This window comes from Sorex fumeus, unplaced genomic scaffold (genome assembly GCF_029834395.1).
Source record: "Sorex fumeus unplaced genomic scaffold, SorFum_2.1 ptg000126l, whole genome shotgun sequence".
NCBI classification, from domain to species: Eukaryota; Metazoa; Chordata; class Mammalia; order Eulipotyphla; family Soricidae; genus Sorex; species Sorex fumeus.
This window is the reverse complement of record NW_026606183.1, coordinates 6,049,197-6,076,203: the sequence shown is the minus strand read 5'-3', so window position 1 is coordinate 6,076,203 and position 27,007 is coordinate 6,049,197. Positions and strand designations below refer to the sequence as shown.

Sequence of the window (27,007 nt, the reverse complement as noted above, 5' to 3'; positions counted from 1 at the left end):
TTGGTTGTGTTTTGGGACAAGGATTAGGGTTTAGGATGGAAACATCCCAAATTTGGTGGTGGAATGTGCAATGGAGGTGGGATTGGTGTTTGAATATTGAATGTAATCAAACATTGTGAACTAACTTATACAAGTAAATTTTTTTTAAAAAAAAAGCAAATTAGGCTTATTGAGTGAATAACAAACAAATAAGCAAGGACCCAGATTGGATTTCTCCAGGACCTGTTGCCAGATTCCTTGGCCCAGAGATTCCTAGGTCTAAAGTGGAAGCTTCCTACCATGAATGTTTCCGTGAGTGCTCTGATCCCACCTTAGAACCTGTCCTTTCCCTGTTCCCAGATAGAACTTCCAAAGTCATGGAGAACCTTCTGCCAGTAAAAGATGGAAACTGGTACAGGTGGATCAAGTCAGGAGGTTTTTGTACACCCGAGTCTTGTCTTTTCATGTTTATGTTTTTAACTGAATCACGGTGAGATAAACAGTTACAAACTTGTTCACGATTGGATTTCAGTCATACAACACCAGTCCCTTTACCAGTTTATATTTCCCACTACCAGTGTTCCCAGTTTCCCTCCCACCAGCCCTCTCCCCTCCTTCTTCTCTCTCTCTTTCTCTCTCACTATCTCTATCTCCTTTTGGGCTTTAGAGCCTGCATTACAAGTACTAAAAGGTTATCATGTCTATCACTTTACCTACTTTCAGCACTCCACTCTTGTGCAGCGTGTTCATTTCTAACTATCATTGTCACTGTGGTCCCTTCTCTATCCTAAGTGCCCTCCCCAATTTGTGGCAAGCTTCCAACCTTGGACTAGTCCTCCTGGCCCTTTTTTCTACTGTCCTTGGGTATTAGTCTCATACTATGTTTTGTAACAACCCAAAATTGAGTGCAATAATTCTATGTCTGTCCCTCTCCTTCTGACTCATTTTTCTCAGCATGATACTAGACCAGAGGAGCAACCCCGTCACCTCTGGTTGGCAAGGCTTGAGCTGGGTGTTTGTGGGCTGTGTGGGCCCCCAAACAGCAAATGTGTGTTTTAGCTGTGTTCTCCACCCTAGACATCTGAGTCATTCTGAAAACTTCCTTCTGGCCGCTTGACCATATCTTTGCTTACAAGTTCCCTCTCCATCTTAGTCTCTACAGCTGTTATCTGGTGTTTCAGAAGCTGACATGCCCATGTCTGCCATTCCTGTCATCATGACCAAGAGTTCCCTCCTCCTGTTGATGGGTAAGATGGAATCCCGGGGGATAAGGGGATCAGAGAGGGACAGAACTGAGAAAGCATCATATGAGCTTACTTTAGGAGAAGGGGTTGGAGTTACTTGATCTTTGAATTCCAGAAACAGGATATCGAGGAACAGAGTCAAGGGAACTCATCGGGTGCTGAAGGAGACACTATAAGACTCACAGTTCAGAGATTCTCACAGGGCAGAACAAATGAACTTGTACTCAGTTTCAGCATCCCCTTGACCCCTAGTTTTTCCTAAACTCTCCTTTCAAGGAACCATTGGGCTAGGAGAGGGGAAGGAATGTCTTTGAAATTTGGGTGTTTTCTACAGAAATAGATAACAAATATTTGCCAATGAGTGTAGAACAGTCTCTGGAACTTTTCAAGGGGAGAAGCAGGATAATGCTTGGGAGACCCTGAGATATTGCTGCACTGGTCTGGAGGGGAGAGTGAGGACTTGGGGAGATGGTTCAAATGAGGAGCTGAAGCAGGAGGAAGACCAAGAGACTCTTGTCTCCTTTCTCTCAGTTTTGACTTCGTCTTTCTGCTTTAACTTGGACACGGAGCAGCCAACAATCTTCCGCCTATACAGGCCCGGGTTTGGACACAGTGTGGTTCAGTATACTTATTCCAGGTGAGGACTGGGTCAGTGGGGATAGGCTTCTGGATCCTTGCATAGGATTCTGTGATACCCACTCCCTGCCCTTTAGCTCTGGGCTTCCCTGTCTGCCGTGGCCATTCCCCAAGGCTCAAGAGAGCTGGACAGATCGCAGGTGCTTCCCTATTATCAACAGGGCAGCTGCTAACATTTACTCATTTATTTGTTTATTTTCTTTTATGTTTTGATTTTTGTCATACCCAGCAATGCTCAGGGGTTACTCCTGGCTCTGCACTCAGGAATTAGTCCTGGCGGTGCTTGGGGGACCCTATGGGATGCCGGGGATTGAACCCAGGTCAGTCACGTGCAAGGAAAACACCCTACCTGCTGTGCTATTGCTCCAGCCCCAGCTGCTAACATTTACTGAGCACCAAATGCCCTGCACTGACTTAGTCCTCCCTGCAATGTTATGAGGTTGGAATCAACCATTCAATAAACATTTATTAAGCACCTACTATATGCCCCCACCAGAGAATAAAGCAGGCAAAAGTTCCTCCCGTGCAGAACTTAAATTGTTATCTATTTAAGATCAGTTTAAGATAAGATGTCCATTAAGATAACAATGCACTTTTCAGATGAGGAGACAAAGGTACAGTACAGACTGACTGAAGAGGCAGTCTGCTATCAATTTCCATGATTTTGATTGCAGGGCTTCTTATCTGGTGGTGGGAGCCCCCCAGGAGATAACTGCTGCCAATCACACGGGTGGCCTCTACCGGTGTGACTACCTCAAGGGCACTTGTGAACAAATCTTCCTCCAGGGTGAGTCACAGCTGTCCTGGGACCCAGATCTAGATCCCCCTGTTCTGAGTACTTCAGAAACCACAGGAGACTCCCCTTCCCATATTCCCAGCTTCAGTTCTCCTTGTAGACAGACTTCCTAACCCACCGAAAGCCTCCCACGTCACAGGTCTGGATTCCCTTTTCCTATATCTCCATGAAGACCTGGAAGCCCCCTTTCTTGTAAGGACTCCTTGTCTCCTAAACCCTGATCAGGTCTTACACAGGCTCCCTCATACTAAGGGGACATGTGCACATTTGTTCCCTCAGTCCCCCAGGAGGCCGTGAACATGTCTCTGGGCTTATCCCTCGCAGCTGACACCAGATCTTCTCAGCTGCTGGTGAGTTTTACCTTGAGACATGGGGTGTTTGGGCTGCTGGGCTTAGGGTATTTGGGGTGTATGTGAAAGGGTAGGGCAGAGGCAGGAGTTTCAAGAAACCCCTCTGTTCCCAGGCCTGTGGCCCTACCGTGCACCAGGCTTGCAGGGAGAACTTGTACTTAACTGGGCTCTGCTTCCTGATGGAGCACAACTTCTCAACAGTCAAGATGCTCCCCAATGTCCTACAAGGTAAGTGTTCAGGGCTACGCTGTGCTTTATAAATTTGTTTGTTTGTTTATTTTTAATTGAATCACTGTGAGATATACAGTTACAGAATTTTTCATGATTCGGTTCAGTCATACAATGTTCCAACATCCATCCCTCCACCAGTGTTACTTCCTAGCATCAATATTCCCAGTTTCCCTCCCACTCCTTCAATTCCCTCCACCTCAGTATGCTTCTATGGCTGGCACCTATCTTCTTTCTCTCTTTCTCTCTCTCTCTGTCTCTCTCTCATTTTGGGCATTATAGTTTGAGATACAGATGCTGAAAGGTTATTGTGTATATTCTTTTACCTACTTTCAACACTCAGTTCTTGTCCAGGGTGATTATTTACTATTATTGTTGCCCTATGGACTTTCCTCTATCTTATCTACCCTCTGCCTCCCACCACACACACTTGTGGTAATATCGAACCACTGACTAATCCTCCTGGCCTCTGTTTTCCCTGGGATATTAGTCTCATACTATTTTTTAAATATCCCACAAATGAATGCAGTCATTCTATATCTGTCGCTCTCCCTCTAACTCATTCACTCAGCATGATGCTCTCCATGCCCATCCATTTATAGGCAAATTTCATGACTTCATTTTCCTAACAGTTGTATAATGTTCCATTGTGTAGACATACCATGATTTCTTATCCATTTGTCTGTACTTGGGCACTCAGGTTGTTTCCAGATTCTGGCCATTGTGAATAGTGCTGCAATGAACATCGATGTGCAGATGGTGTTTCTGCTGTGTGTTTTTTGATCCCCAGTGTATATTTCCAGAAGCGCTATTGCTGGGTCAAATGAAAGCTCAATTTCTAGTTCTCTGAGGAATGTCCATATGGTTTTTAAAAAAGGCTGGACCAACTGGCATTTCCAGCATTGAATGAGAGTCCCTTTCTCCCCAAATCTGTGCCATAACTGGTTGTTCTTGTTCATCTGGTTGTGTTCCAGTCTCTGTGGTTATCTGGTGCTTTTGGAAGCCCATGCATCTCTGACTGGGGTGCACTGGAGTCAAAGACACTATTGTTAAGTGAATATAGAAAGGAGCTGGGGAAATATTAACTGCCTGTTTGAGTGGTTTTAAACCTGGGTTGAGTACACACTGTGCTTTGGCACCCTACCTCATCACCATCCATGGCAGGACTTTCCTGTCACCTTACCACTCCAACCATAAGCTTCTTGGTCCATCAGATGGAGACAATGACACTCCTAGTGCCGAGAGGACACCTTGTGGTTCAGAGCAGAGTAGTGATTTGCATGGTGCTTAATCAGTACCAGTGACTAGTTATTCTGGGAGAGGGGATGTATTTTCACCCAGCGCTTCCAGGGCTACCCAAATGGTTTGTGCAGCAGAGGGGAATGGTGACGATGATGCAGACAGTCTGAGAAGAGAGAGTTTGTATGTGTCTGTGTTTGTGTGTGTGTATGAGTGTATGCGTGTGCACATGCATCTATGCACACCCATCTTAATCACTTAATCACTTAACTTCCCGTTAGTCGTCGATTTGCTCGAGCGGGCGCCAGTAACGTCTCCATTTGTCCCTGTCGCATGCTATCTATCTATGCATATTTATGTATAAGCATGACCATACATGTATACAGGTGTATGTGTGGATGCAAATGCATTCGTGTACATGGGTGTAGGGGTCTACAAGAGAATATATTTGTATGGAAGCACACAAATGCACATAGGTCTATGTGAGCACATGCACATATTAGGTATGTTGTTTATGTATGCATGCATTTGTATGTGTATGGTTGTGTGTACATATGTGGGTTTGATGTATGTGTATATGTACATGTGTATGCAGCTTGAGGCATGGGGCCTGGCTTCCCTGGTTCTGAGTAGGGTGGGAGATAAGGACATGAATGGTGAGCTTTTCAAACCCAGCCACAGCCAACTGAGGCCCCCTCCTTGGTTTCATGTTCTCAGACCCTCTTGGAAACTGATATTTGGCCACTGAATAGAGGGTTATTTCCAGAGCCTCAAGACCTCACCACTCAGGTCACCACTATCTCTGTTAAGAGTCCTTCAGGGCAGAAGGGGAAGATAAAAGTTAGGGTTGAAACTGAATCTGCCCTCTCTGACTCTTTGGAGATCCTGCGGGGTCACACTGAAGCTGAGAACAGGCCAGTGTGGCTGCTGGCTGGGGCCCCATTACAGATGTTGAGTGAAAGTACAGTTTGGGATTATTCGACAAGGATGGACACAACCAGGGTGAGAGTAGAGTCCTCTCTTGCAGGATGCAGATAATGGGGGAGAGGTGAGGGAGGACTTCGGGGAAGGCTCCCTGACAACAGAGGTAGACCTCAGTTTCTAGAGGGGCCCCTGGATTGGAGGAACTTCCTTTGCTCTTCCTCAACTAGACTGGCTGTGTCGTGTGAGCAGTTGAGTCAGAGATGGAGCCTCTTTAGAGACTCCAGAAGATCAATGGTTCTGCTCCTGACAATATTTAGGGAAGCCCTGAGCTCTTGGAGGCTAGAGTTTGAGGTCCCTGGACTTACTAGGACCACCTCCTTTCCTAGAGTGTCCCAGGCAAGAGCAAGACATTGTGTTCCTGATTGATGGCTCAGGCAGCATCAGCTCCGAGAATTTTAAGAAGATGTTGACATTTGTGAAGTCTGTGATTATGCAGTTCCCAAGACCCAACTCTCAGGTGAACTTTGGGTGGTGGTGGATGAGAGGTGGGCACGGAATTCTGGTGAAGCATCCTCATGCAATCCTATGTGATCCCTCCGCAGTTCTCTTTGATGCAGTTCTCCCACAAGTTCACTGTGCTCTTCACTTTCGAGGAATTCACAAGCAAGTCAGACCCACTAAAACTGCTGGACCAGGTTCAGCAGTTGGGTGGGGCCACTTTCACAGCTACAGCCATTCAATGGGCCACGTGAGTGTTGATTTTTACCAGCTCCTTCCCTAAAACTTCTGGATCTTTTGGAGGGTACATTTGTCTCCACAAGAAACAGACCAATAGGGACTTCTGTTTGGCCTGCAGTCTCCTTGCCATGCTGAGGGTCAGTTGGGATAAGGGATGGTGAAATAAGGGCCTCCTGGACCAGGAGTGACACTGCATTCTCCCTAAACATCAGCTGCTTAGAAACAGCTCTGTTCACAGACCTCTGAATTTTCCTTTTTCCTAATAGATACTATTTGTTCACTGCTTCAAATGGGGCCCGAAAGGATGCCTCCAAGATCCTCATCGTCATCACTGATGGGAAGAAAGAGGGTGATTTCCTGACCTATGAGAAAGTCATCCCCCAGGCAGAGGCAAAGGGCATTGTTCGCTATGCAGTAGGGGTAAGATGTGGGGATGTCCTCCCTTCATCATTTTCTCACCTTGATTTTCCTTAGGACAGCTTCCATTTCAAAGACAGAATACCAGGTTCTCAGTTTCTACTACCTTCAGGATGGTAACACTGTTTGATCTGTATCCTCCTTTCCATGATGTTCTTGAAGCTCATTTCCTTGCCCGTGGGAGTTTCTGGGCTATGGGAGGATTATCAGCACCCAGAATTACTAGAATTGCAGATTGATTTATAATTATTTTCACTGAGTTGGTTTGATGACAGGTGGGATATGCTTTTGAAAACAAGCGTTCATATCAAGAATTAGAGGCCATTGCGTCAGAGCCCTCCAATGAACATATATTTCGAGTGGAGAACTTTGATGCTTTGAAAGATATTCAGAACAAACTGAAAGAGAAGATCTTTGCTATTGAGGGTACGTCAGAGATGGGAATAATTGTTTCAGATTAGAAACCATTAGTTTATAACCCCCGCCCAGAGAGTGGGTTTTGTTCATGAACACCAACACCTCCCTTTGTGTACTTGTCTCCAGTATAAGATCCCCTGAGAGTTGAGGCATAGCTTGTCTCTGCCTCATCATGCCAATGACATGCCTTCCCCCAGGTACACAAACCACAAGCAGCAGTTCCTTTGAATTTGAGATGTCCCAGGAGGGCTTCAGTGCTGTGCTTACGCCTGTGAGTTGGGACTTTTCAACAACTGAAGAAGGATGAGTAAGATAAGGGAGGAGGGGAGGAATGGTGGGTGCAGGTGAGTGAGTGGAGCCGGTGGCAGGCCTTTTTTTGGAACAGAATCTCTGCTTTGCACTCCCACTTGTTCATCCAGTAATTTTTTACTCTCAGGAAGGACCAGTCCTGGGGGCTGTAGGGAGCTTCAGCTGGTCTGGAGGTGCTCTTTTGTACCCTTCAAGCACAAGGCCCACCTTCATCAACATGTCTCAGGAAAATGTGGACATGAGGGACTCTTACCTGGGTGAGGAAAGGCTGTGAGGGGTGACAAGTGGGAGGTGAGCTGCCTGGGAAGGAGGGAGCACTTGATGCTCCCCTCAGGTTACTCTAGCCACTGATCCCATCAGGTTACTCCACCGAGCTGGCCCTTTGGAAGGGGGTGCAGAACCTTGTCCTGGGGGCTCCCCGCTACCAGCATACTGGGAAGGTTGTCATCTTCACCCAGGTGGACAGACAATGGAGGCTGAATAAGGAAGTCACAGGGACCCAGGTCAGGTGTGGTGGAACACAAAGGTGGACGGGGTGTGCAGGGGTCCTGAGGGAAGAAATGAGGGGCATCTGAAACTTGGTGCTGAGGAGAGGAAGCACTTGGCCCAGAAGAGGTGCCTCTGGCAGGGGAAGATAGGCTGATACCAGGTTCTACCTTCTAGATTGGCTCCTACTTTGGGGCCTCCCTCTGCTCTGTGGATGTGAACAGAGATGGTAGCACTGACCTGGTCCTCATCGGAGCCCCCCACTACTATGAGCAGACCCGAGGGGGGCAGGTGTCTGTGTGCCCTTGGCCTCAGGGGGTAAGTATCTGAGAGGTCTGGGCTGTGGGGATGGGTTGTGGGAATAGGGGGACAGGGTTGCCTGGGTGAAGGCTGACACATTTTATTTATCAGAGGGCTAGGTGGCAATGTGAGGAAATTCTCCGAGGGGTTCAAGGTCATCCCTGGGGCTGTTTTGGGGCAGCCCTGACAGTGCTGGGGGACGTGAATGGGGACAAGCTAACGGACGTGGCCATCGGGGCTCCAGGAGAGCAGGAGAACCGGGGTGCTGTCTACCTGTTTCATGGAACCCCCGACCTGGGCATCAGCCCCTCCCATAGCCAGGTGAGTGTGATCACAGACGCCTCCGCTACAACCTTTTCTTGTTTCTTGTGTCTTCCATATGGCCACTTGAAAATTTTTCCTCTCCCTCACCATGCCTCCTTTGGTAAAGTGACACTGGTAAAAGTAGGCAGCAAGAAAAATCTACAGCATTTGAGAAAAGGAAATTTTGATGGGTATGCATCCTGCTTTGTATGAGAATTTAGTAGGTATGTGGGTTTCCCATTGGGTGTTTAATCCACCTGTAACTTTCTAAGGTACATAAGTGTGGTATTATCAAAGTCACTTTATAGATGGAGTGAAACAAGTGAGAGCAGATAAATGAAGAAAAGAAATGACTTGCCTTGTCCAGGTGTATAATGGATAAGGGACAACGTAGAACTTGTGGCCCACTTTTTCCTCTCCTTGAATGTGATGTGATTTTCTTCATTCCCTCCTTCCATAAGTAATCTGCCAAACGTCCAAAAGGCAGAAATACATTTCTTGGAAAAGTTAAGAAGCCCCAGTGACAAACCAGGCACAGGATCTGAAAAGACATTAAAAAATTACTTTTATAAAGTTGTTCACAATAATTTATTGAATTCAGTATTCCAATACCAATCCCAATACCATTACACCATCTCACCATCATTATTTCAAATTTTCCCACCACCACCCAAACTCGCCCCAAAGCAGGTTCTAAATAATTTATTTTGTATTGCTTGCTAAATAATCCACTAAAATGATCCAAAAAAGTTTCCTTAGAGGTTGACCCTTGTGTGCATATATATGTATATATATCCCATATATACACTATATAACTGAAACTGTCACTGTCCTCCCGTTGTTCATCGATTTGCTCGAGCGGGTCCAGTAACGTCTCCATTGAAGACTTTGTTGTTACTGTGTTTGGCATATCAAATACGTCACGGGTAGCTTGCCAGGCTCTGCCGTGCGGGCAAGATACTCTCGGTAGCTTGCTGGGCTCTCCGAGAGGGGCAGAGGAATCGAACTCGGGTCGGCCATGCTGGCTACGTGCAAGGCGAACGCCCTACCACTGTGCTATCGCTCCCGCCCATATACATATATATGTATATATAAAAGATCGAAATAGGTTGCCTTATATTTTACATCCCATCAGATGTGGTGTGCTACTCTTGGTACATCAGCAGGGATAGAGTATGAGATGTCACTCCAGGAACTAAAATTTTAAATAGGATGCTAGAGCTGAAGTTAACATTTTAACTGGATGATGACTTTGAGATCTGAGGCATCTCTGCAGCCTGTTGCTCTCTTCTGAAGTTTATTTGTGAGTCTTTGGATCATGGCCATTAATGAGCTTATATGGTGCAGTATATGGGCATGACTGCCAGGCTCCCGGAAACACAAAAATATGGGAGAGGTCACCATTTTCAACTCCATGAGAGCCTGGAGATTTTGGTCACAAAACCCTTATACCTGCGTTTGAAAAGACATTTCTCCAAAACGATATATAGGGGGTCAAGGCACACATGGAAAGATGATAAGTTAGTTGTCTTACTTACTATGAGGATAGAATTTAACACCTGTTAGAAAGAATATGGAAGATTTGTTATCTTCATACCCCATGGGAGTATGTACAATGGGGCTGTAACTTTGGAAAACAGTGTGGCATTCCTCAAAAGGCTTAATACAGAGTTACTGATGACCCAGCAATTACAATCCTAGAAATAAGATGTAATTGTCTATGGAAATTGAAAGCATAGGTCAAATAAAAAGTTAAGAATGGAACCAATGGAATAATGAGATGTACAGGGGTTAAGGTGTTTGTCTTCTAATGAGATTTGAAGTCCTGGAACCACTTACAGTCACTTGAGAGCTGCCAGATATAACTCTTGAGTATATATCCAGGAATAGCTTCTGGGCAACACCAGGGCCAAAAATCAATGCTTTCCCAAATGTTCCCCCAAAGCTGCCTTTCCAAAAGTTAAGTGTGAATATTATTCATAATAACCAAAATGCGAAGACAATCAAATGCTCATCAATCGATGAATACATAAATATATGTGGAATTCCATAAGATGGAAAGTTATTCTGTTTAAAACAAGTTGAAGTAGTGACACAACCAACAACATGATGACCTTGAACACATCATACTAGGTGAAAGAAGCTGGTCACAGTAGACTGCTTGCTTCCACAGAGCTAGAGTGACCAAACTAAATTCTAGAGAGAGAAATCAGACTAAGACTGGACTTGGGTACAGGTAGATTGTTTTTTTTTGGGGGGGGGGCATACTGGGCAGTGTTCTCAGGCCTTACTCTCTGCTATGTTCTTAGGGTTCATTCCTGGTGGGCTTAGAGGACCACATGTGGTGCCAGGGATTGAACCTAGGTCTGCTGTCTGCAAGGCAGGCACCTTACCTGTTTTAATATCACTATAGCACAAGTTGTACACTTAAAAAGGGTTTAAATGTAAATTATATATTTTTTTCTTTTTGGGTCACACCCGGCGATGCACAGGGGCTACTCCTGGCTCTGCGCTCAGGAATTACCCTTGGCGGTGCTTAGGGGACCATATGGGATGCTGGGAATTGAACCCGGGTCAGCCACGTGCAAGGCAAATGCCCTACTCACTGTGCTATTGCTCCAGCCCCTTAAATTATATTTTGAAAAAGTTGTTAGAAAAAGAATGTTTACAGAAAAAAGAAGTGTCTACAGTTCTGTCACTCTCCAGTATTGTAACCTTGGTCATTTTTCACTTATCTCTGTTTAGTTCCTCCTCATGTAAAATGGTGATTACTATAGAACCAATCCTAACCACTTCTAACCATCCACCATTGCAAGGATGGGATGAGTTAGTACATATGGAATGCATGTCTCATACATATTTCTATTTGCATCTAACACCTATGTAGCATGTATATAACTATGTGCCTGCCATATATAATAGTTGTCTATTACTACAATCAGCTATTATTAATACAGGTAACAACTGTGAAGGGATTACCCAAGTACAAAAATGTGTAAGTCTACAACTGTACTTCATGGTGTTTCACTAATAAAAGTTTTTTTAAAAATAGGGAACAGTGATCCATTTAAAAAAAAGAATTTAAGAAGAAGGTGAAATTCTTGTTGAAAATCTATTGTCATGTGGCTCAGTGGCACAGGCACATAGGCCTTTGATGACAGGTGTCACTTGATTATGCCTGGAAGGCCTCACTCTACATGGAAGGTTTTCCAGATTTGTGGCCTATCATGATTTTCCTTCCTTTGAAATGGTTTTGCCAGCTCCTTGACAGGGAAGGGCTTACCCTGCCCTTCCACCTTGTCCTTGGGCCACACACCAATGTGTTGAGATCTGCTTTCTTGCGCACTTGACTGTGTTGGTGTTATTTCTACTCTTCTTCTTTCCTAGACTCCCTTAGTCATTGACAGTTTCTCTTTTATTACTTAATGTTTCTATTCTTAATATTTATTCTTAATTTCTATTTTTAATGTTTATAGATCAAGTGTCACCCAGAGATTGAAAGGGGAAATTATCCAAGGGATGGGTCATTGCAGGGGCACAGAGGAGGTGAGACCCAGAGGTGGACACAGGATTTGGGTACAGCCATTCCACTTCTTGGCTTGGTTCCTTCTTGTTCTAAAGAGGACAAGGGGGAGTAGAAAGGACCCTTGGGCTTACAGCCAGGGAATCCTATTTCATGTCTACCGTAGATCTCTTCGAGGCTTTGTGACTGTGGAATTGTCTGCAAAATAGAGGTGGGACTGAATGAGCTCTGAGGTCCTTTCCTATCATTGTAATTATAGAGCAGTGTGGCTTATGACATGTGCCCAGTACTCTTTCAAGAACCCTATGGATCAACTAACTTAGTTCTCATAGCTCAACTGGGAGGTAGCTTTTATCCTCATCTCAGGGGAATATACAGTGGCATCGAAGAATTTAATCTTGACTCATAAATGGAAGCCCTCTCTCTATAAGTGGAGGCATCAGAACTGGAACCTAAGACACCTGATATGAATGAAAGAAGGAAACTTGGGTCAAGAGATCAATTTCCACCCCACTTTCCATTTACATTTCTGTAGTATTAGGAAAATTCTACTTTCTCTAGTCATCATTTCCTCATTCTCACCTATTTTTAGGCACTTCCTGGAGACATTTCTTCCCTAGACACCTGAAGTCTTTTTTTTAATCGTTTTATTTTATTTTATTGAATCACCATGAGATATAGTGACAAGCTTTCATGTTTGAGTTACAATCACACAATGATCAAACACCCATCCCTCCGCCAGTACACATTCCCCACCACCAATATCCCCAGTATACCCCCCTTTCCCACCCTCCCACTGCCTCCATGGCAGACAATATTCCCCATACTCTCTCTCTACTTTTGGGAATTATCGTTTGTAATACAGATACTGAGAGGTTATCATGTTTGGTCCATTATCTACTTTCAGTACACATATCCCCCCACTCATGAGGCAGGCTTCCAACTATGGAGCAATCTTCCTGGTTCTTATGTCTACTGTCCTTGGGTATCAGTCTCATGTTATGTTATTTTATACTCCACAAATGAGTGAAGTCCTTCTATATCTGTCCCTTTCTTTCTGACTCATTTCACTTAGCATGATACTCTCCATTTCTATCCACTTATGAGCAAATTTCATGACTTTATCTCTCCTAACAGCTGCATAGTATTCCATTGTGTAGATGTACCAAAGTTTCTTTAACCAGTCGTCTGTTCTCGGGCACTTGGGTTGTTTCCAGATTTTGGCTATTGTGAACAGTGCTGCTATGAACATACAGGTACAGATGTCATTTCTACTGTGCTTTTTTGCAACCTCAGGATATATTCCCAGAAATGGTATTGCAGGGTCATATGGAAGCTCAATTTCTAGTTTTTGAAGGACTGTCCATATTGTTTTCCAGAAAGGCTGGCTTTCCCACCAACAATGAAAGAGTGTCTCTTGTTCCCCACATCCACACCAGCACTTGTTGCTTTTGTTCTTTTGAATGTGTGCCAGTCTCTGTAACATCTTAAGTCTTTTCTACATTTCTACTAACATGGTCCTCTGGATGTTTATTTACTACTATTTACTTCATCTCCAACCTGGCTCTCCTTTTTTCTCTCTGGCCAGCGGATTGCCAGCTCTCAGATCTCCTCCAGGCTCCAGTATTTTGGACAATCACTGAGTGGAGGTCAGGACCTAAGCCAGGATGGACTAGAAGACCTGGCTGTGGGGGCCTGGGGACACACACTGCTGCTCAGGTGAGAACAGCCCTTCTCATAAGCTCCTCAGATAGTCCTTGCTCTGCTTCAGACACACCAATCTCTCCCACTTCACAGCTCATCCTCCCTACACAAGGGGCCCATCATCAGTTTAGTGTTCTATCCACAGGACAAGACCTGTGCTCAAGGTGTTGCCAAAAATTTTCATCAGCCCCCCCGAGATTCCCAGATCTGTATATGAATGTAAGGAGGAGACGACCTCTTTTCAGACACTAGGTGAAGCTAAAATCTGCCTTGACATTTATCAAAGTCCCAAGAGTCAGCTGGGTGAGTCCTCTACTCCCTGACCCAGAACGCTTGTATCTAGTCTTATTCCTTGCCAACTTGAGGAGTTCTTGACTCTTTGTTCCCCACGTTCTCCTATAGATAACCTGCAAAGCTCTGTGAGCTTTGACTTGACCCTGGACCCTGGCCGTCTGAGTCCCCGTGCCATCTTTAAGGAGACAAAGATGCGGAATCTCACTCGCGTACAAGTTCTTGGATTAGGGGATCATTGTGAGGTCCAGAAGTTGCTTCTCCTGGTGAGAATACTCAAAAAGTCCTGATGGTGGAGGGGATTCTGAGGCTAGCAGCATGCTAGTGGGGAAAGACCTGGATGCGCTGGTTCTTGCTGTGTCTCAACCCAGCTTGGTCCTTTGATGAAGGAGATACTTAATAACACTTGTTGGCTTGATGAGTGATTAAGAAAAGAATGGCAGTCAAGTACAACTGCAATTCTTACATTAAGCTCATTCTCTGAGAAAGGACCTAACTAAGGCCCTGGGGACAGACACAGCAGGAACAAAATAGACATCCCCAAGAGGGAACTAGAGGAAGATTTAAATCTCTCAAGTTCCTAGACAGTAGATGCCAGGTAACATGGATGCCTTGAAGAAAGATAAACATAGGGAAAAGAGCAGAGAGAGCTTCTTGGAGCAAGTGAAGGTGGAGAGGAGCCAAAGAGAATGAGAAGGCTATTTAGAAAGCTGGGAGAGGGGTTTTCAAGGAGGAGGACAGCAGAGATTCTGCTTAGTATAACTGTAGGAATGAGTGGTTATGGAGCGCAGAGGAGTATTGTTTCACAGACAAGGAAATAGGATAATACTAGTGACTACGATGGGGTGTCCTTAGCTATCTACTCTCTTCAATGTCCATTTCCATTTGTCCTCTGGAAGAGCTGTGTGGAAGACTCAGTGACCCCCATCATCTTGCGTCTCAATTTCTCCTTGGAAGGCAAGCCCATCACTTCTCATAGAAACCTCCGGCCTGTACTGGCCATGGATGAACAAAGATATTTCATGGCCTCTGTGAGTCCTTGAATTGGACGGGAGGATGGGTTAAATTCCAGGTCTTGAAGAGAAAAACCCTGCTTTCCCTTTGCTTTTAGCTTCCCTTTGAGAAGAACTGTGGAGCTGACCATGTATGCCAGGATGACCTTGGTATCTCCCTTGACTTCCCTGAGTGAGTTCAGTTCTCTTAGACCTGCACAGGTTCCTCAGGCTCCTGCCTAGAACCTGGAGGGCCTGCCCCTGGCTCTTCCTAATATTTTTACCCTGTGATCATAAACCAGACCTCCTGTTCCCATCTTTTCCCCACCATCTCAGTCCCAGACCATTTCTAGTCCAAGTCCCATAATCATCTTCTCTCTACCCCAACACCTAGGTCGAAGACCTTGTTGGTGGGAAGTAATTTGGAGCTGAACATAAAAGTAACTGTATGGAATAATGGCGAGGACTCCTATGGAACTGCAATTACTTTCTTCTACCCAGCAGACTTGTCTTATCGACGTGTGTCAGGGATCCAGGTATTCTCTCTAGGGAAGGAAGCTGCTGACTTATGTGCTCAGGCTACCATTGCTTATACTCTCTTCTAAGCAGACCTCTGAGCTGATCATGGGTGGATAAATAAGGTTTCATTGACTGTGACTTGTATCTCTCATCTTGTATTCAACTCAGGGTATTTCTAAGATAGGAAATGACTATCAGAAACTACTGACTTCCCAGGAAACTTCCAATGTGAGAGAGGAAGCTTGACTTAATTTCTTTGATTCTCCTTATAAAGTAAAACACCTCATGGTCTTCAAGTATTTAACAACACTGTTCTGTAGAAGTAGTTGAATTCATTGATTCCTACATACCAGAGTTTGGTATGCTGTTCCTACAGGATTAGATAGTTAGAATTTCAGCTTTATCACTCAAGCAGTGCCTACTATATCTATGTCACCCAGTTGTGGTAGAGTGAATGCGGTTCCTTTTTTTTTAATTGAATTGCTGTGAGATACAGTTAAAAGCTTTCATGTTTGAGTTACAATCATACAATGTTCAAACACCCATCCCTGCACCGTGTACAGTGAATGCAGTTCTTGATCAAATATATGGAATGAGTGTTCTGTGTTCCAATAATTTTTTATACTTAAAATTGATAGTTGTTTGGAAGTTGTATGGATAAAGAAACTGTGGTACATCTACCCAATGGAATACTATGCAGCTTTTAGGAAATTGAAGCCATGAAATTTGCCTCTAAATGGATAGACTTGGAGAGTAGATGCTAAGTGAAATGAGTCAGAAGGAGAGGGACAGATATAGAATGTCTGCATTTATTTGTGGGATATAAAAATATAATTTAGACTCAAAACTATTGAGAATGAAGGAAAAGCGGTAAAGTTTAAATATTTTAAATGTTAAACATTTGAAAAAAGATAAAAACTAACTAAAATATCATAAATATCATACAACAATTATTAACATTTTGCCACATTAAAATTATTGACATATCATTGACTTGCAATAGTAAATAACTCATGAAGTACAGATTCATATCTCTGTAATACATTTAAGTCTCACTGAACTGACCCCCAATGTTCAAGTGCCATTTCCATCATAGTCCCCTTCTATTCTTTTTCTATCCATCCTCTTTCACTTTGGATAACCAATAAACATTTTGCAGTTGGCAGAAATGCGTCCAGCCCCTGCAATAGGTTACTGGCGCTGGGCCATCCCAGGTAGGAATAGGTTTTGTGCCTTGGCCTATTCCCCCTGGCAGCCCGGTGGCCGCCATCCTCCAGAGGCCATTGGACAATCAGGTTTGGGCCCACAGTGATGAGACACGCGGGGCCTCATGGGATGGGGGTGGAGCTGGCCCTTTCATCCCCATCCCAACAAGACCCCGAGTCGTCACCCACGAATGGCCTCTCTGGCTCCTGATCAAGCTGCTTAACGGCCATGATCCAAGAGACTCAGGAATAAATCTCAGAACCCAGCAGGTTTTGGCAGAACTCCCTCCAGATTTAATTGTTAAAATTTCAAAATTTCAAAATCGCACAGCCACTACTGCAGCCACGCAACATCATATGTTATTCATAACTAGCAATAGAAAACAAATTGTCTACTGTTGCCTTTTCAGCAGATCTGAGTGTTGGGGTAAAATCCCAAATAATATTGATGGGTCTGGTGTCAAAATATTGAATGTAATCAAAGTAGAGAGAGAGAGTAATGTGGAAATCATCTGCCCCACAGGTAGAAGGAGGGTGTGTGATGGGGGTATACTGGGGTTTTTGATGGTGGAGAATGGGCACTGGTGAAGGTACGGGTGTTTCATTGTATGACCGAGACTTAAACCCAAAAGCTTTGTAACTGCTCTCATGGTGATTCAATAAATAAAATTATAAAAAATGAAAAAAAAGTAAGGTGGAGTTCATGCCCAATTCAATCAGCTAATCAGTGGCTGAATAAATAGCTGTACTCCTACATAAAAAAACATTTTGCAGAAGTTGAATTATTTTTGTTATGATTTATGGGCTAACTTGCTTTGGTTATTTTGATTTCACAACTGAGAGGAAACCACCTAGTGATTGTCTTTCACTTCTTGATATTTTTTATTATTATAGAATCACAAGTTCCATCCATGTTGCAAAGGATACAATTTCATTTATTTAAACTGCTGAGTAGTATTCCACTGAGTAAATACCACAATGCCCTTATTAGTAATTTGTTTAGGTTATTTTCATGCATTAGAAACCAATACTGCTATGAATACAAACATGCATATATCTTTTTTGTTTTTTTTGTTTGGGGGTCACATCTGACAGTGCTTAGAATTTACTCCTGCTTTGGTGCTCAGGGATCATTCCTGACAAGACTTGGGACCACATATGGTGCCAAGGATCAAGCCCAGTTTGGTTTCATGCAAGGCAAGCATCTAACAACCACACTGTCACCCTAGCCCTCCTTGTATCTTTTTATTTTTTTTATTTTTTTTTATATTTATTTATTTTTTAATAGTGAGGCACCATGAGGTACAGTTGTAGACTTACACATTTTTGTGCTTGGGTTTCGATTATACAATGATCAGACACCCATACCTCTACCAGTGCGCATTTCCCACCACCACGGATCCCAGCATCCCCTCCCCCCCCAACCCCCATCCCACCCTGCCTCTGTGGCAGGGCATTTCCCTCTCTCTCCTTTTGAGTGCCATGGTCTGCAAAAGAGGCATTGAATGGCAATCATGCTTGGTCGACAGTCTACCCTCAGCATGCTCTCCCATCGTGGGCGGATCCTCCCAACACCCTTTATTTGGTGTTCCCTTCGCTTTCTTTTTTTTTTTTCTTTTTTTGTAGGAGTACTGCTATTTATTCAGCCACTGATTAGCTGATTGAATTGTGCATGAACTCCACCTTACTTTTTCTTTCTTTTTCCATTTTTTATAATTTTATTTATTGAATCACCGTGAGAGCAGTTACAAAGCTTTTGGGTCTAAGTCTCAGTCATACAATGAAACACCCATACCTTCACCAGTGCCCATTCTCCACCACCAAAAATCCCAGTATACCCCCATCCCACACCCTCCCCCTGCCTGTGGGGCAGATGATTTCTACATTACTCTCTCTCTAGTTTGATCACATTCACTATTTCGACACCAGACCCACCATTATTTAAGATTTTACCCCAACACTCAGATCTGCTGAAAAGGCAACAATAGACAATTTGTGTTCTATTGCTGGTTATGAATAACATATGATGTCGTGTGGCTGCAGTAGGGCCATGTGGTTTTGAAGTTCTGAAATTTTAACACTTAAATCTGGAGGGATTTCTGCCAAAAGCCACTGGGTTTACAGATCTGCTCCTGAGTCTCTGGGATCATGGCCGTTGAGCAGCTTGATGAGGAGCCAAAGAGGCCGTTCGTGGGCGATGACTTGGGGTCTCATTGGGGTGGGGAAGACAGGCCCGGCTCCACCTTCCCCCCCATCCCGTGAGACCCAACAAGTTTCGTCACTGCGGGCCCAAGCCTGACTGTCCAATGGCCTCTGGAGGATGACAGCCACCAAGTTGCCAAGAGGGAGCAGGCGGAGGGACAGCACCCATTCCCCCCTGGGGTGGCCTGGTGACAGTAACCTACTGCGGGGTCCGGACACATTTCTGACAAAAGCCGCTGGGTTTCGATATTTGTTTCTGAGTCTCTGGAATCAAGGCCGTTGAGCAGCTTGATGAGGAGCCAGAGAGGCCGTTTGTGGGTGATGACTCGGGGTCTCGTTAGGGTGGGGAGGACAGGCCCGGCTCCACCTCCCCCCTCCCATCCCGTGAGACCCAACAAGTTTCGTCACTGCGGGCCCAAGCCTGACTGTCCAATGGCCACTGGAGGATGACAGCCACCAAGTCGCCAAGAGGGAGCAGGCGGAGGGACAGCACCCATTCCCCCCTGGGGTGGCCCGGCGACAGTAACCACTGCGGGGTCCGGACACATTTCTGACAAAAGCCGCTGGGTTTCGAGATTTGTTTCTGAGTCTCTGGGATCAAGGCCGTTGAGCAGCTTGATGAGGAGCCAGAGAGGCTGTTTGTGGGCGAGACTTGGGGTCTCTTTAGGGTGGGGAGGACAGGCCCGGCTCCACCTCCCCCCGCCCCATCCAGTGAGACCCAACAAGTTTCGTCACTGCAGGCCCAAGCCTGACTGTCCAATGGCCTCTGGAGGATGACAGCCACCAAGTCCTCAAGAGGGAGCAGGCGGAAGGACAACACCCTTTCCTCCCTGGGGTGGCCCGGCAACAGTAACGTACTGTGGAGTCCGGATGCATTTCTGCCAAACACCACTGGGTTTTGAGATTTGTTTCTGATCATGGCCGTTAAGCAGCTTGATCAGGAGCCAGAGAGGCCATTCGTGGGCGATGACTTGGGGTCTCGTTGGGGTGGGGAGGACAAGCCCGGCTCCACCCTCATCCTGTGAGGCCCTGTGTGTCTCGTCACTGGGGGCCCAAATGTAACTATCCAGTGGTCTCAGACGAATGGCGGCCACTGGGCCGCCAGGAGGAATAGGCCAAGGCACGAAACCTATTCCCACCTGGGTTGGCCCAGCACCGGTAGCCTACTGCAGAGACCAGACGCATTTCTACCTAAAGCCACTGGGTTCTGAGATTCGTTTCTGAGTCTCTGGGATCATGTCCATTAAGCAGTTCAATCAGGAACCAAAGAGGCCTTGCCTCCAATTATATAGCTGAGCCGGAGGTGGTTTGTGGGTGTGTTTTCCACATACCTAACTTTTGGCCGTTTACTTTCTTGGTAAACTTTGCCCCAAGTTTTTGGGGTCTGGCCAAAGGCACAGCAGCAATTTTGGGGTATCTGGAAGTCTGAAGGTGCCATGAGGCTGCTGACGCACTCGTCTCACAGGTACAGATTGACCTGCTGGTGGCACCATACCCCCTCCCTTCTCTTTCTGAGCTCCCCTCCATGTATCTTTTTAAATTAGTGTTTTCATATTGTTCAAATGGAATGCACCAAGAATAGTTTTATTTTCTTATTTTTTTTCCCACAGAGCCCTAAGCTTTTATTTTTTTATTTTTTAAATTTTTATTAGTGAAACACCATGAGGTACAGTTGTAGACTTACAAATTTTTGTGCTTGGGTTTCAGTTATACAATGATCGAGTACCCATCCCTCCACCAGTTTTCATTCTCCACCACCACTAATCCCAGGATCCATCCCACCTCCCTCATCCCCCCATCCCACCCCGCCTCTGTGACAGGGCATTCCCTTTTGTTCTCTCTCTCCTTTTGAGTGTTGTAGTTTGCAAAACAAGCATTGAGTGGCAATTATGTTCGTATTTTCTTGAAGTAATTTTTCTCTAAGCATGACCAGAGGTCTTGGGGTTAATTCTGGAAATAGCCTGTCAAATTCAATACTAGGCTCAACCAATGTGATGTTGTTTAGGCCCAACATTGCTTGGGGTCACAGGACCACCAAGAGTAGTCCTCAGAAATCATAAGAACGTGTGGTGCCAGGAATTAAATTTGGAGCCTCAAGCATGCAAAGGTCGTGCTCTAGCCTGTTATTTTCTTGCTCTGGTCCCTCCATTCCGGTTTTAAAGAAATTCTATTTTAAAGGAATTGCCATATTGCTTGAAGAGAGGTTATATCAATTTATATTTCCACTAACAGTGTAGAGGATTCCTTGTTTTCTACACTCTTGTCAACTCTTGTTGTTTCTTGGGGTCCTTTTAAGGCTATTCTCACAGATGTGATGTAGCATTTCATTGTGGTTTTGATTTGTACCTCCCGGATAATGAACAAAGTTAGATTTTTCAAATATGCCTGTGGGCCATTGGTATGTCTTTGGAGATATGTCGAATTTGCCCATATTTAGTTTTTCTTTCTGTTGTTGAGTTGTATGAGCGCTCTCTCTCTCTCTCTCTCTCTCTCTCTCTCTCTCTCTCTATATATATATATATATATATATATATTTAGTGGCTGGAGCGATAGCACAGCGGGTAGGGCGTTCGCCTTACACATGGCCAACATGGCCGACCCGAGTTCGATTCCTCTACCCCTCTCGGAGAGCCCGGCAAGCTACCGAGAGTATTCGATATGCCAGACACAGTAACAACAAAGTCTCCAATGGAGACGTTACCTGGCCCGCTTGAGCAAATCGACGATCAACGGGAGGGCCTTATATATATATTTCTATCACCCCCTCGTCAGACATATACAGAGAAAATATCTTTCAACAGTGGGAAGGTTGCCTTTTAATGGCTTCTTTTGTTGTATAAAACACTTTTAACAGCCAGAGCAATAGTACAGCTGGTAGGGGGCTTGTCTTGCATGCCACTGACCCAGATTTGATCCCCAGCATCCCATATGGTCCCCCAGCACTGCGAGGAGTGATTCCTGAGCACAGAATCAGAAATAAACCCTGAAAAACGCTGGGTATGACCCCAAAACAAAAAATAACAAAAAATATTAAGTTTGATACAGTCTTATTTATTGATTTTTCTTTATTTCTTTGCTATTGAAATTAAAAGTCTCCAAAGAATATTTGTGATCTATATTTATTAGTGTCTTCATTGTGCTTTCATCAATTTATTTATGGTTCTAGTTCTTATATTTATATCTTTAATCCTTTTAAGTTAATTTTGTGAGTAATTTTTTTTGAATAATGAGTTTACCTTTTTCTTGTTTAGCACTGTTTGTTGAAGAGACTTTCTTTTTAATATTGTTTGACCTTATTTCCCTTGCAGATTGTTCATATATGTGTGGATTTATTTCTGGTACTTTAATTCTATTACATTTATGTATGTGTTTTTGTTTCAATCCCATACCGTTTATTTAAATAATAACTTTAGGTACAGTTTGAAATCAGGTATTAAGAGACATCCATTTTTCTTTTTATGCTCTCAGAATTACTTTCATTTTTTTTGGAAGGAGTTCCATACAAATTTTAGAATTATTTGTCCTATTGGGAGTTTTATGGGAACTTCATTGATTTTTTAATTGATTGATGCAATATGGGCATTTTGACCATTAATTCTTCAAATCCATGAACATAAATTTTAACAATGTCTTAAGTAGATTCACCTCCTCTGTTAAGTTTAAGCTCAAGTAGTTTATTTTTTGATGCTACTGTTAAATAAGGTCGGTTTCTTAATTCTGTAATTCATTGTTTCAGTATTAAAAATTTGAGAGATATTTTTTGTGTGTGTATTGATTTTTGAATCAGTCACTGTTCATCATTATTTTTTTTCTGTTTTTGCCTAGAATCAGCTCCAGAAACGCTCCCTGAACTTGGCATGTGAAAGTTCCCCAGCTGGAAGCCAGGGCACTTGGAGCACCCGCTGCAGCATGAACCACCTCATCTTTCAGGAAAACACCGAGGTCTACCTTGATTCTGTTTATCCCTTATGCCCCAGTCCCACTCTTATCCCATCAGTAAATGCCTTCTTCCATTTCCTCTCTTCATTAGATCACCTTCACGGCCACTTTTGACGTGTCTCCCAGTGCCAAACTGGGAGACCAGCTACTTTTGAGGGCTAATGTAAGCAGGTAAGGTGGGTCAGACCCAGGAATAGTGTCTTTTTATCTCCCTCCCCCAACCCCCGCCCTCCAATCGCTTTCTCTGAGACCCTTGTCAACTGGATTTCTTCCTTCTCATTATCCAGTGAGAATAACACTCCCAGGACCAACAAGACAACTTTTCAGCTGAAGATTCCTGTGAAGTATGCTGTCGACACTGTGATCAGGAGGTGCCACGTCACAATCTCAACTGAGTTCCACTCTTATTCTCAAAATTTGGGTAGAAGAAAAAAAATTGGGAAGACAGTTTTTATTCAGAACTGAAAGACAGCAGAAAGCATATCTAGGGTATACAGGGATGAGAAATCAGAGTAGGAGTGATGGCCTAGAATTTGGACTGTTTCAAATTTCAAGCAGAGAACAGGCACCCATGGTGTGAAACAGGTAGGGGTAGAGGTTGAGACTCACCACCATATGAAGAGCTGATTTGGCTATAGGGTCAAAATGCATGGGCCTGAGCTGACCTGAGAAGTTATGCTGAGCCAGAGAAGAGTCCACCCACTGGGTGGTTCTCACCTATGAGTCCCAAACCCATAAAAGTCAAGGGAGCAGAGGATGAGCTGTACACAGAAAGGCCTGTGAAAGACAGAAAGGAATGATTTGTCAACAGCATCAGTCTGAGTCTCTCTGACCCTTAACTGTGTCCCACATGGGCACCCGATATCACCCTGAGTGCTCATGAAAGCCTTAAAAGAAAACTGAGGAGTAGTCCTGGCTTCCAATATCTGAGTATATAAGAGGGATATAAGTGGGATACCTCTTAGTTTCTATTACTGCATCCCTCCCTATTCTCTATGGGAAACTTCTTCAAGATCCTTGTATCTAATTTGAATCCCAGCTCTATTCTTTATTTTTTAAAATTTAGTCACTGTGGCACTGTAGCACTGTCCTCCCATTGTTCATCAATTTGCTCGAGCGGGCACCAGTAACATCTTCATTGAGAGACTTGTTGTTACTGTTTTTGGCATATCCAATACGCCACAGGAAGCTTACCAGGCTCTGCTGTGCAGGCGGGATACTCTCGGTAGCTTGCCAGGCTCTCTGAGAGGAACGAAGGAATCAAACCCGGGTCGGCTGCGTGCAAGGCAAACACCCTATCTGCTGGGCTATTGCTCCAGCCCATAGTAACGCTTGAGCAAATCGATGAACAATGGGAGGACAGTGCTTAGTCACCATGATATTACAAAATTATTATTTAAACTCTCATATCACCCAAGTCACTGACCTCATTCCAAGCCCCCTCATGTCCCTATTGGCCACATGAAAAACCTTTTCAGGTCTTCATGTTACTCCTCCAAATTCATCCTTGCCTCTTCTCTCCCCAGTCATGAACAATCCACCAGGTACCTCAACTTCTCGACCTCAGAAGAGGAGAAAAGCTTCATAGTTCAGCATAGGTTCCAGGCAAGTGATGTCGATTCAGGAGACTGCATTAGGGCTAAAGCCCAGGAGCAAGAGATTATGAATGGTCGTGGTGTTGCCTGGGCTTTATCCTAATTGTAGACTTTATAGGTGAGCAATCTGGGACACAGGGACCTACCAGTCAGCATCAACATCTGGGTTCCTGTCGAACTGAATCGCATGGCTGTGTGGACAAAGTCGAAGGTCTCCCAGCTCCAGGTGCCTATGAACTCTGCTAGAATTCTCTGCCGAAGCCCTGTAACTGAATTGCTTCTGTCTCTCATGAATTCCTGTTTGCCCAGTGAGATGCTTGCTTTCTGTGTCTCTTCCCAGAACTCATCTTTTCAATGCTCTTCAGAGAAAACAGCACCTACAGAGATCAACTTCCTGACCCAAATTCAGAAAACTTCTGTGTTGGTAAGGAGAGGTCAGGGCTATCTTCTATTGTAAGCCATATAACATCCGGATTTAATTTAGATAGGTATTTGCACAGCCCTCCTGAATTCAGAAGTGATTACTCCCTTCAGATCAGATAATTTAGCGCTCTCTTTTGTCTTCAAATCCATATTTTTCTAACCTATGCTACTTGTGTGTCCCTAGGACTGCTCCATTGCCAACTGCCTTAGGTTCCGCTGTGAAATCCCCTCCTTTGGTAGACATGAGGAACTTGACTTCATCCTGAAAGGCAACCTCAGCCTTGGATGGGTCAGCCAGGTGTGTAGACCAAACAAAATAACGGATTCCTCCTCCTCCTGGACTCAGTGGCATGTTGGATCTTTGTGTCCATACTCAAACCAGGGAATTTCTCAAGTGCTGAAATTTCCTCAAGGCCATTTTTCCAGCTCTATCTCCTAACTTTTGCAGATATCACAGAAAAAGGTCTTGGTCATGAGTGTGGCTGAAATCATGTTCAACAGATCTATGTATTCCCAGTTTCCAGGGCAGGAGGCATTTTTGAGAACACAGGTAATGACTTGGTGATAGGCAGTGACCACACTGAAAAGAGGGGTCCTGATGCTGAATCTACAATGTTGGGGTCAGGAGCTGCTCACAAGCTGAGAGGGAGGGAGGATGAAAAGTCTTTTGACAGGACTGTGTCTCTAAGCCCATAAATGGCTCTGTATCTCACTCCTTGAACAGTACAGTATGGGGAACAAGTAGTGGGGTAGAGGTTGTGTTATAGCGGAGGAGAGTGAGATATAAAGAAAGGGACCTGATGTTTTTTAATGGGGTCATGACCTCTGATCCAGATGGAGATAGTGCTGGAACAGTATGAAGTCTACAACCCCATCCCCCTCATTGTGGGCAGCTCTGTGGGAGGACTGCTGCTGCTGGCTCTCATAACAGCTGCACTGTACAAGGTGAGTGTTTCCATCACACTCTACACCACCCCTATTTGATCCCACTATTCAGGCAAACATTCTTGTTATGTCACTGCGCATGATAGGCATCTTGTGCAGAGAGGTCACCCGTGGTATCACCTGTCCACAATGGGCTTTTGTATCTGTGCCTTCCTATTTGATTCTAAGGTCTCCTCTGATCCCTGCCCTTTCTTTTCTGCTCTAGTTTGCCCTTCTACATGCTTTTTTGACAGCATATTACAATATAAAAATATAGCCCTGAATTTGATTTTGACACCAATACTGATTCTGTGACTGTATGGAAAGTGCTTCAGTTTCTCATTCTGAAAGTGATTTTACCTAGAATTAGGGTTAAGTCCAGGTGGAAAAAATTGTATGAAATATGCAGTAAGATGCTTGAACTGGGAGGGGTTACTGAATTTGTGATCTTTCCCCTTCACCTTTTTCTTCTTCTACAGGACTTCTGATTTTTTTTTCTCTATTATAGCTTGGTTTCTTCAAACGCCATTACAAAGAAATGATGAAGGAAGAAAATGTACACACTCAACTGGAAAACACGACATCAGACCCTCAAGTGACCCAATAAAAAAGCAGTTTCTGTCTCCTTTGGATTTCTTTCTCCTGAGAAGTTTCCTGACCATCTCACGTCAGCCAGGTCTGAGGGGAAGAAAGTTCCCACTTGATTGAGGATGGGATAAGGATGCTTTCTTTCTCTGGGAGGAAGCAGTGTGTCTATATAGAGAGCTCTATTGGAGAAAGGTCACTTTTTTTTTGGTCAAAACTCTTTGTGATGTTGGGAGGATCCTCCCAGGATGGGAGATGCATGCTGAGAGTAGACTATAGACTGAACATGATTGCCACTCAATGCCTCTTTTGCAAACCACAGCACCAAAAAGGAGAGAGAGAACAAAATGGAATGCCCTGCCACAGAGGTGGGGTGGGATGGGGGGTATGGAGAAGTGGGAGGGATACTAGGATCATTCGTAGTGGAGATGAGCACTGATGGAGGGATGGGTACTCGATCCTTGTATAACTGAAACCAAAGCACAAAAATTTGTAAGTCTACAACTGTACCTCATGGTGTTTCACTAATAAAAATATTTTTCCCATAATTTTATTTATTTATTGTTTTTCTTCTTATATTTATTTACTGAATCACTGTGGGAAAAGTTACTAAGCTTTCAGGTTTAAGTCTCAGTCATACAATGATCAAACACCTCTCCCCTCACCAGTACTCATTTTTCACCACCAAGAACCCCAATATACCCCCCTGCCACCCCTCCCAATGCCTGTGAGGCAGATG

At 44.4% G+C, this 27,007-nt stretch overlaps 1 protein-coding gene across 1 annotated transcript; it reads left to right on the top strand.

Annotated features, from left to right (window-relative positions):
* Nucleotides 1–1,168: 1,168 nt before the first annotated feature.
* LOC130044989 (integrin alpha-X-like) lies at nt 1,169–26,290 on the top strand. The gene is made up of 30 exons (XM_056137676.1): nt 1,169–1,226; nt 1,755–1,860; nt 2,534–2,646; nt 2,935–3,005; nt 3,119–3,233; nt 5,783–5,913; nt 5,999–6,144; nt 6,401–6,554; nt 6,827–6,977; nt 7,166–7,239; nt 7,405–7,534; nt 7,638–7,780; nt 7,941–8,081; nt 8,175–8,384; nt 13,478–13,608; nt 13,739–13,896; nt 13,996–14,150; nt 14,784–14,915; nt 14,996–15,069; nt 15,271–15,412; nt 22,628–22,744; nt 22,833–22,912; nt 23,029–23,112; nt 24,268–24,346; nt 24,455–24,562; nt 24,677–24,760; nt 24,944–25,057; nt 25,208–25,309; nt 25,594–25,704; nt 26,192–26,290. Exons 1-30 carry the CDS (start codon nt 1,169–1,171, stop codon nt 26,288–26,290), a joined length of 3,513 nt encoding a protein of 1,170 aa, XP_055993651.1.
* Nucleotides 26,291–27,007: the final 717 nt, after the last annotated feature.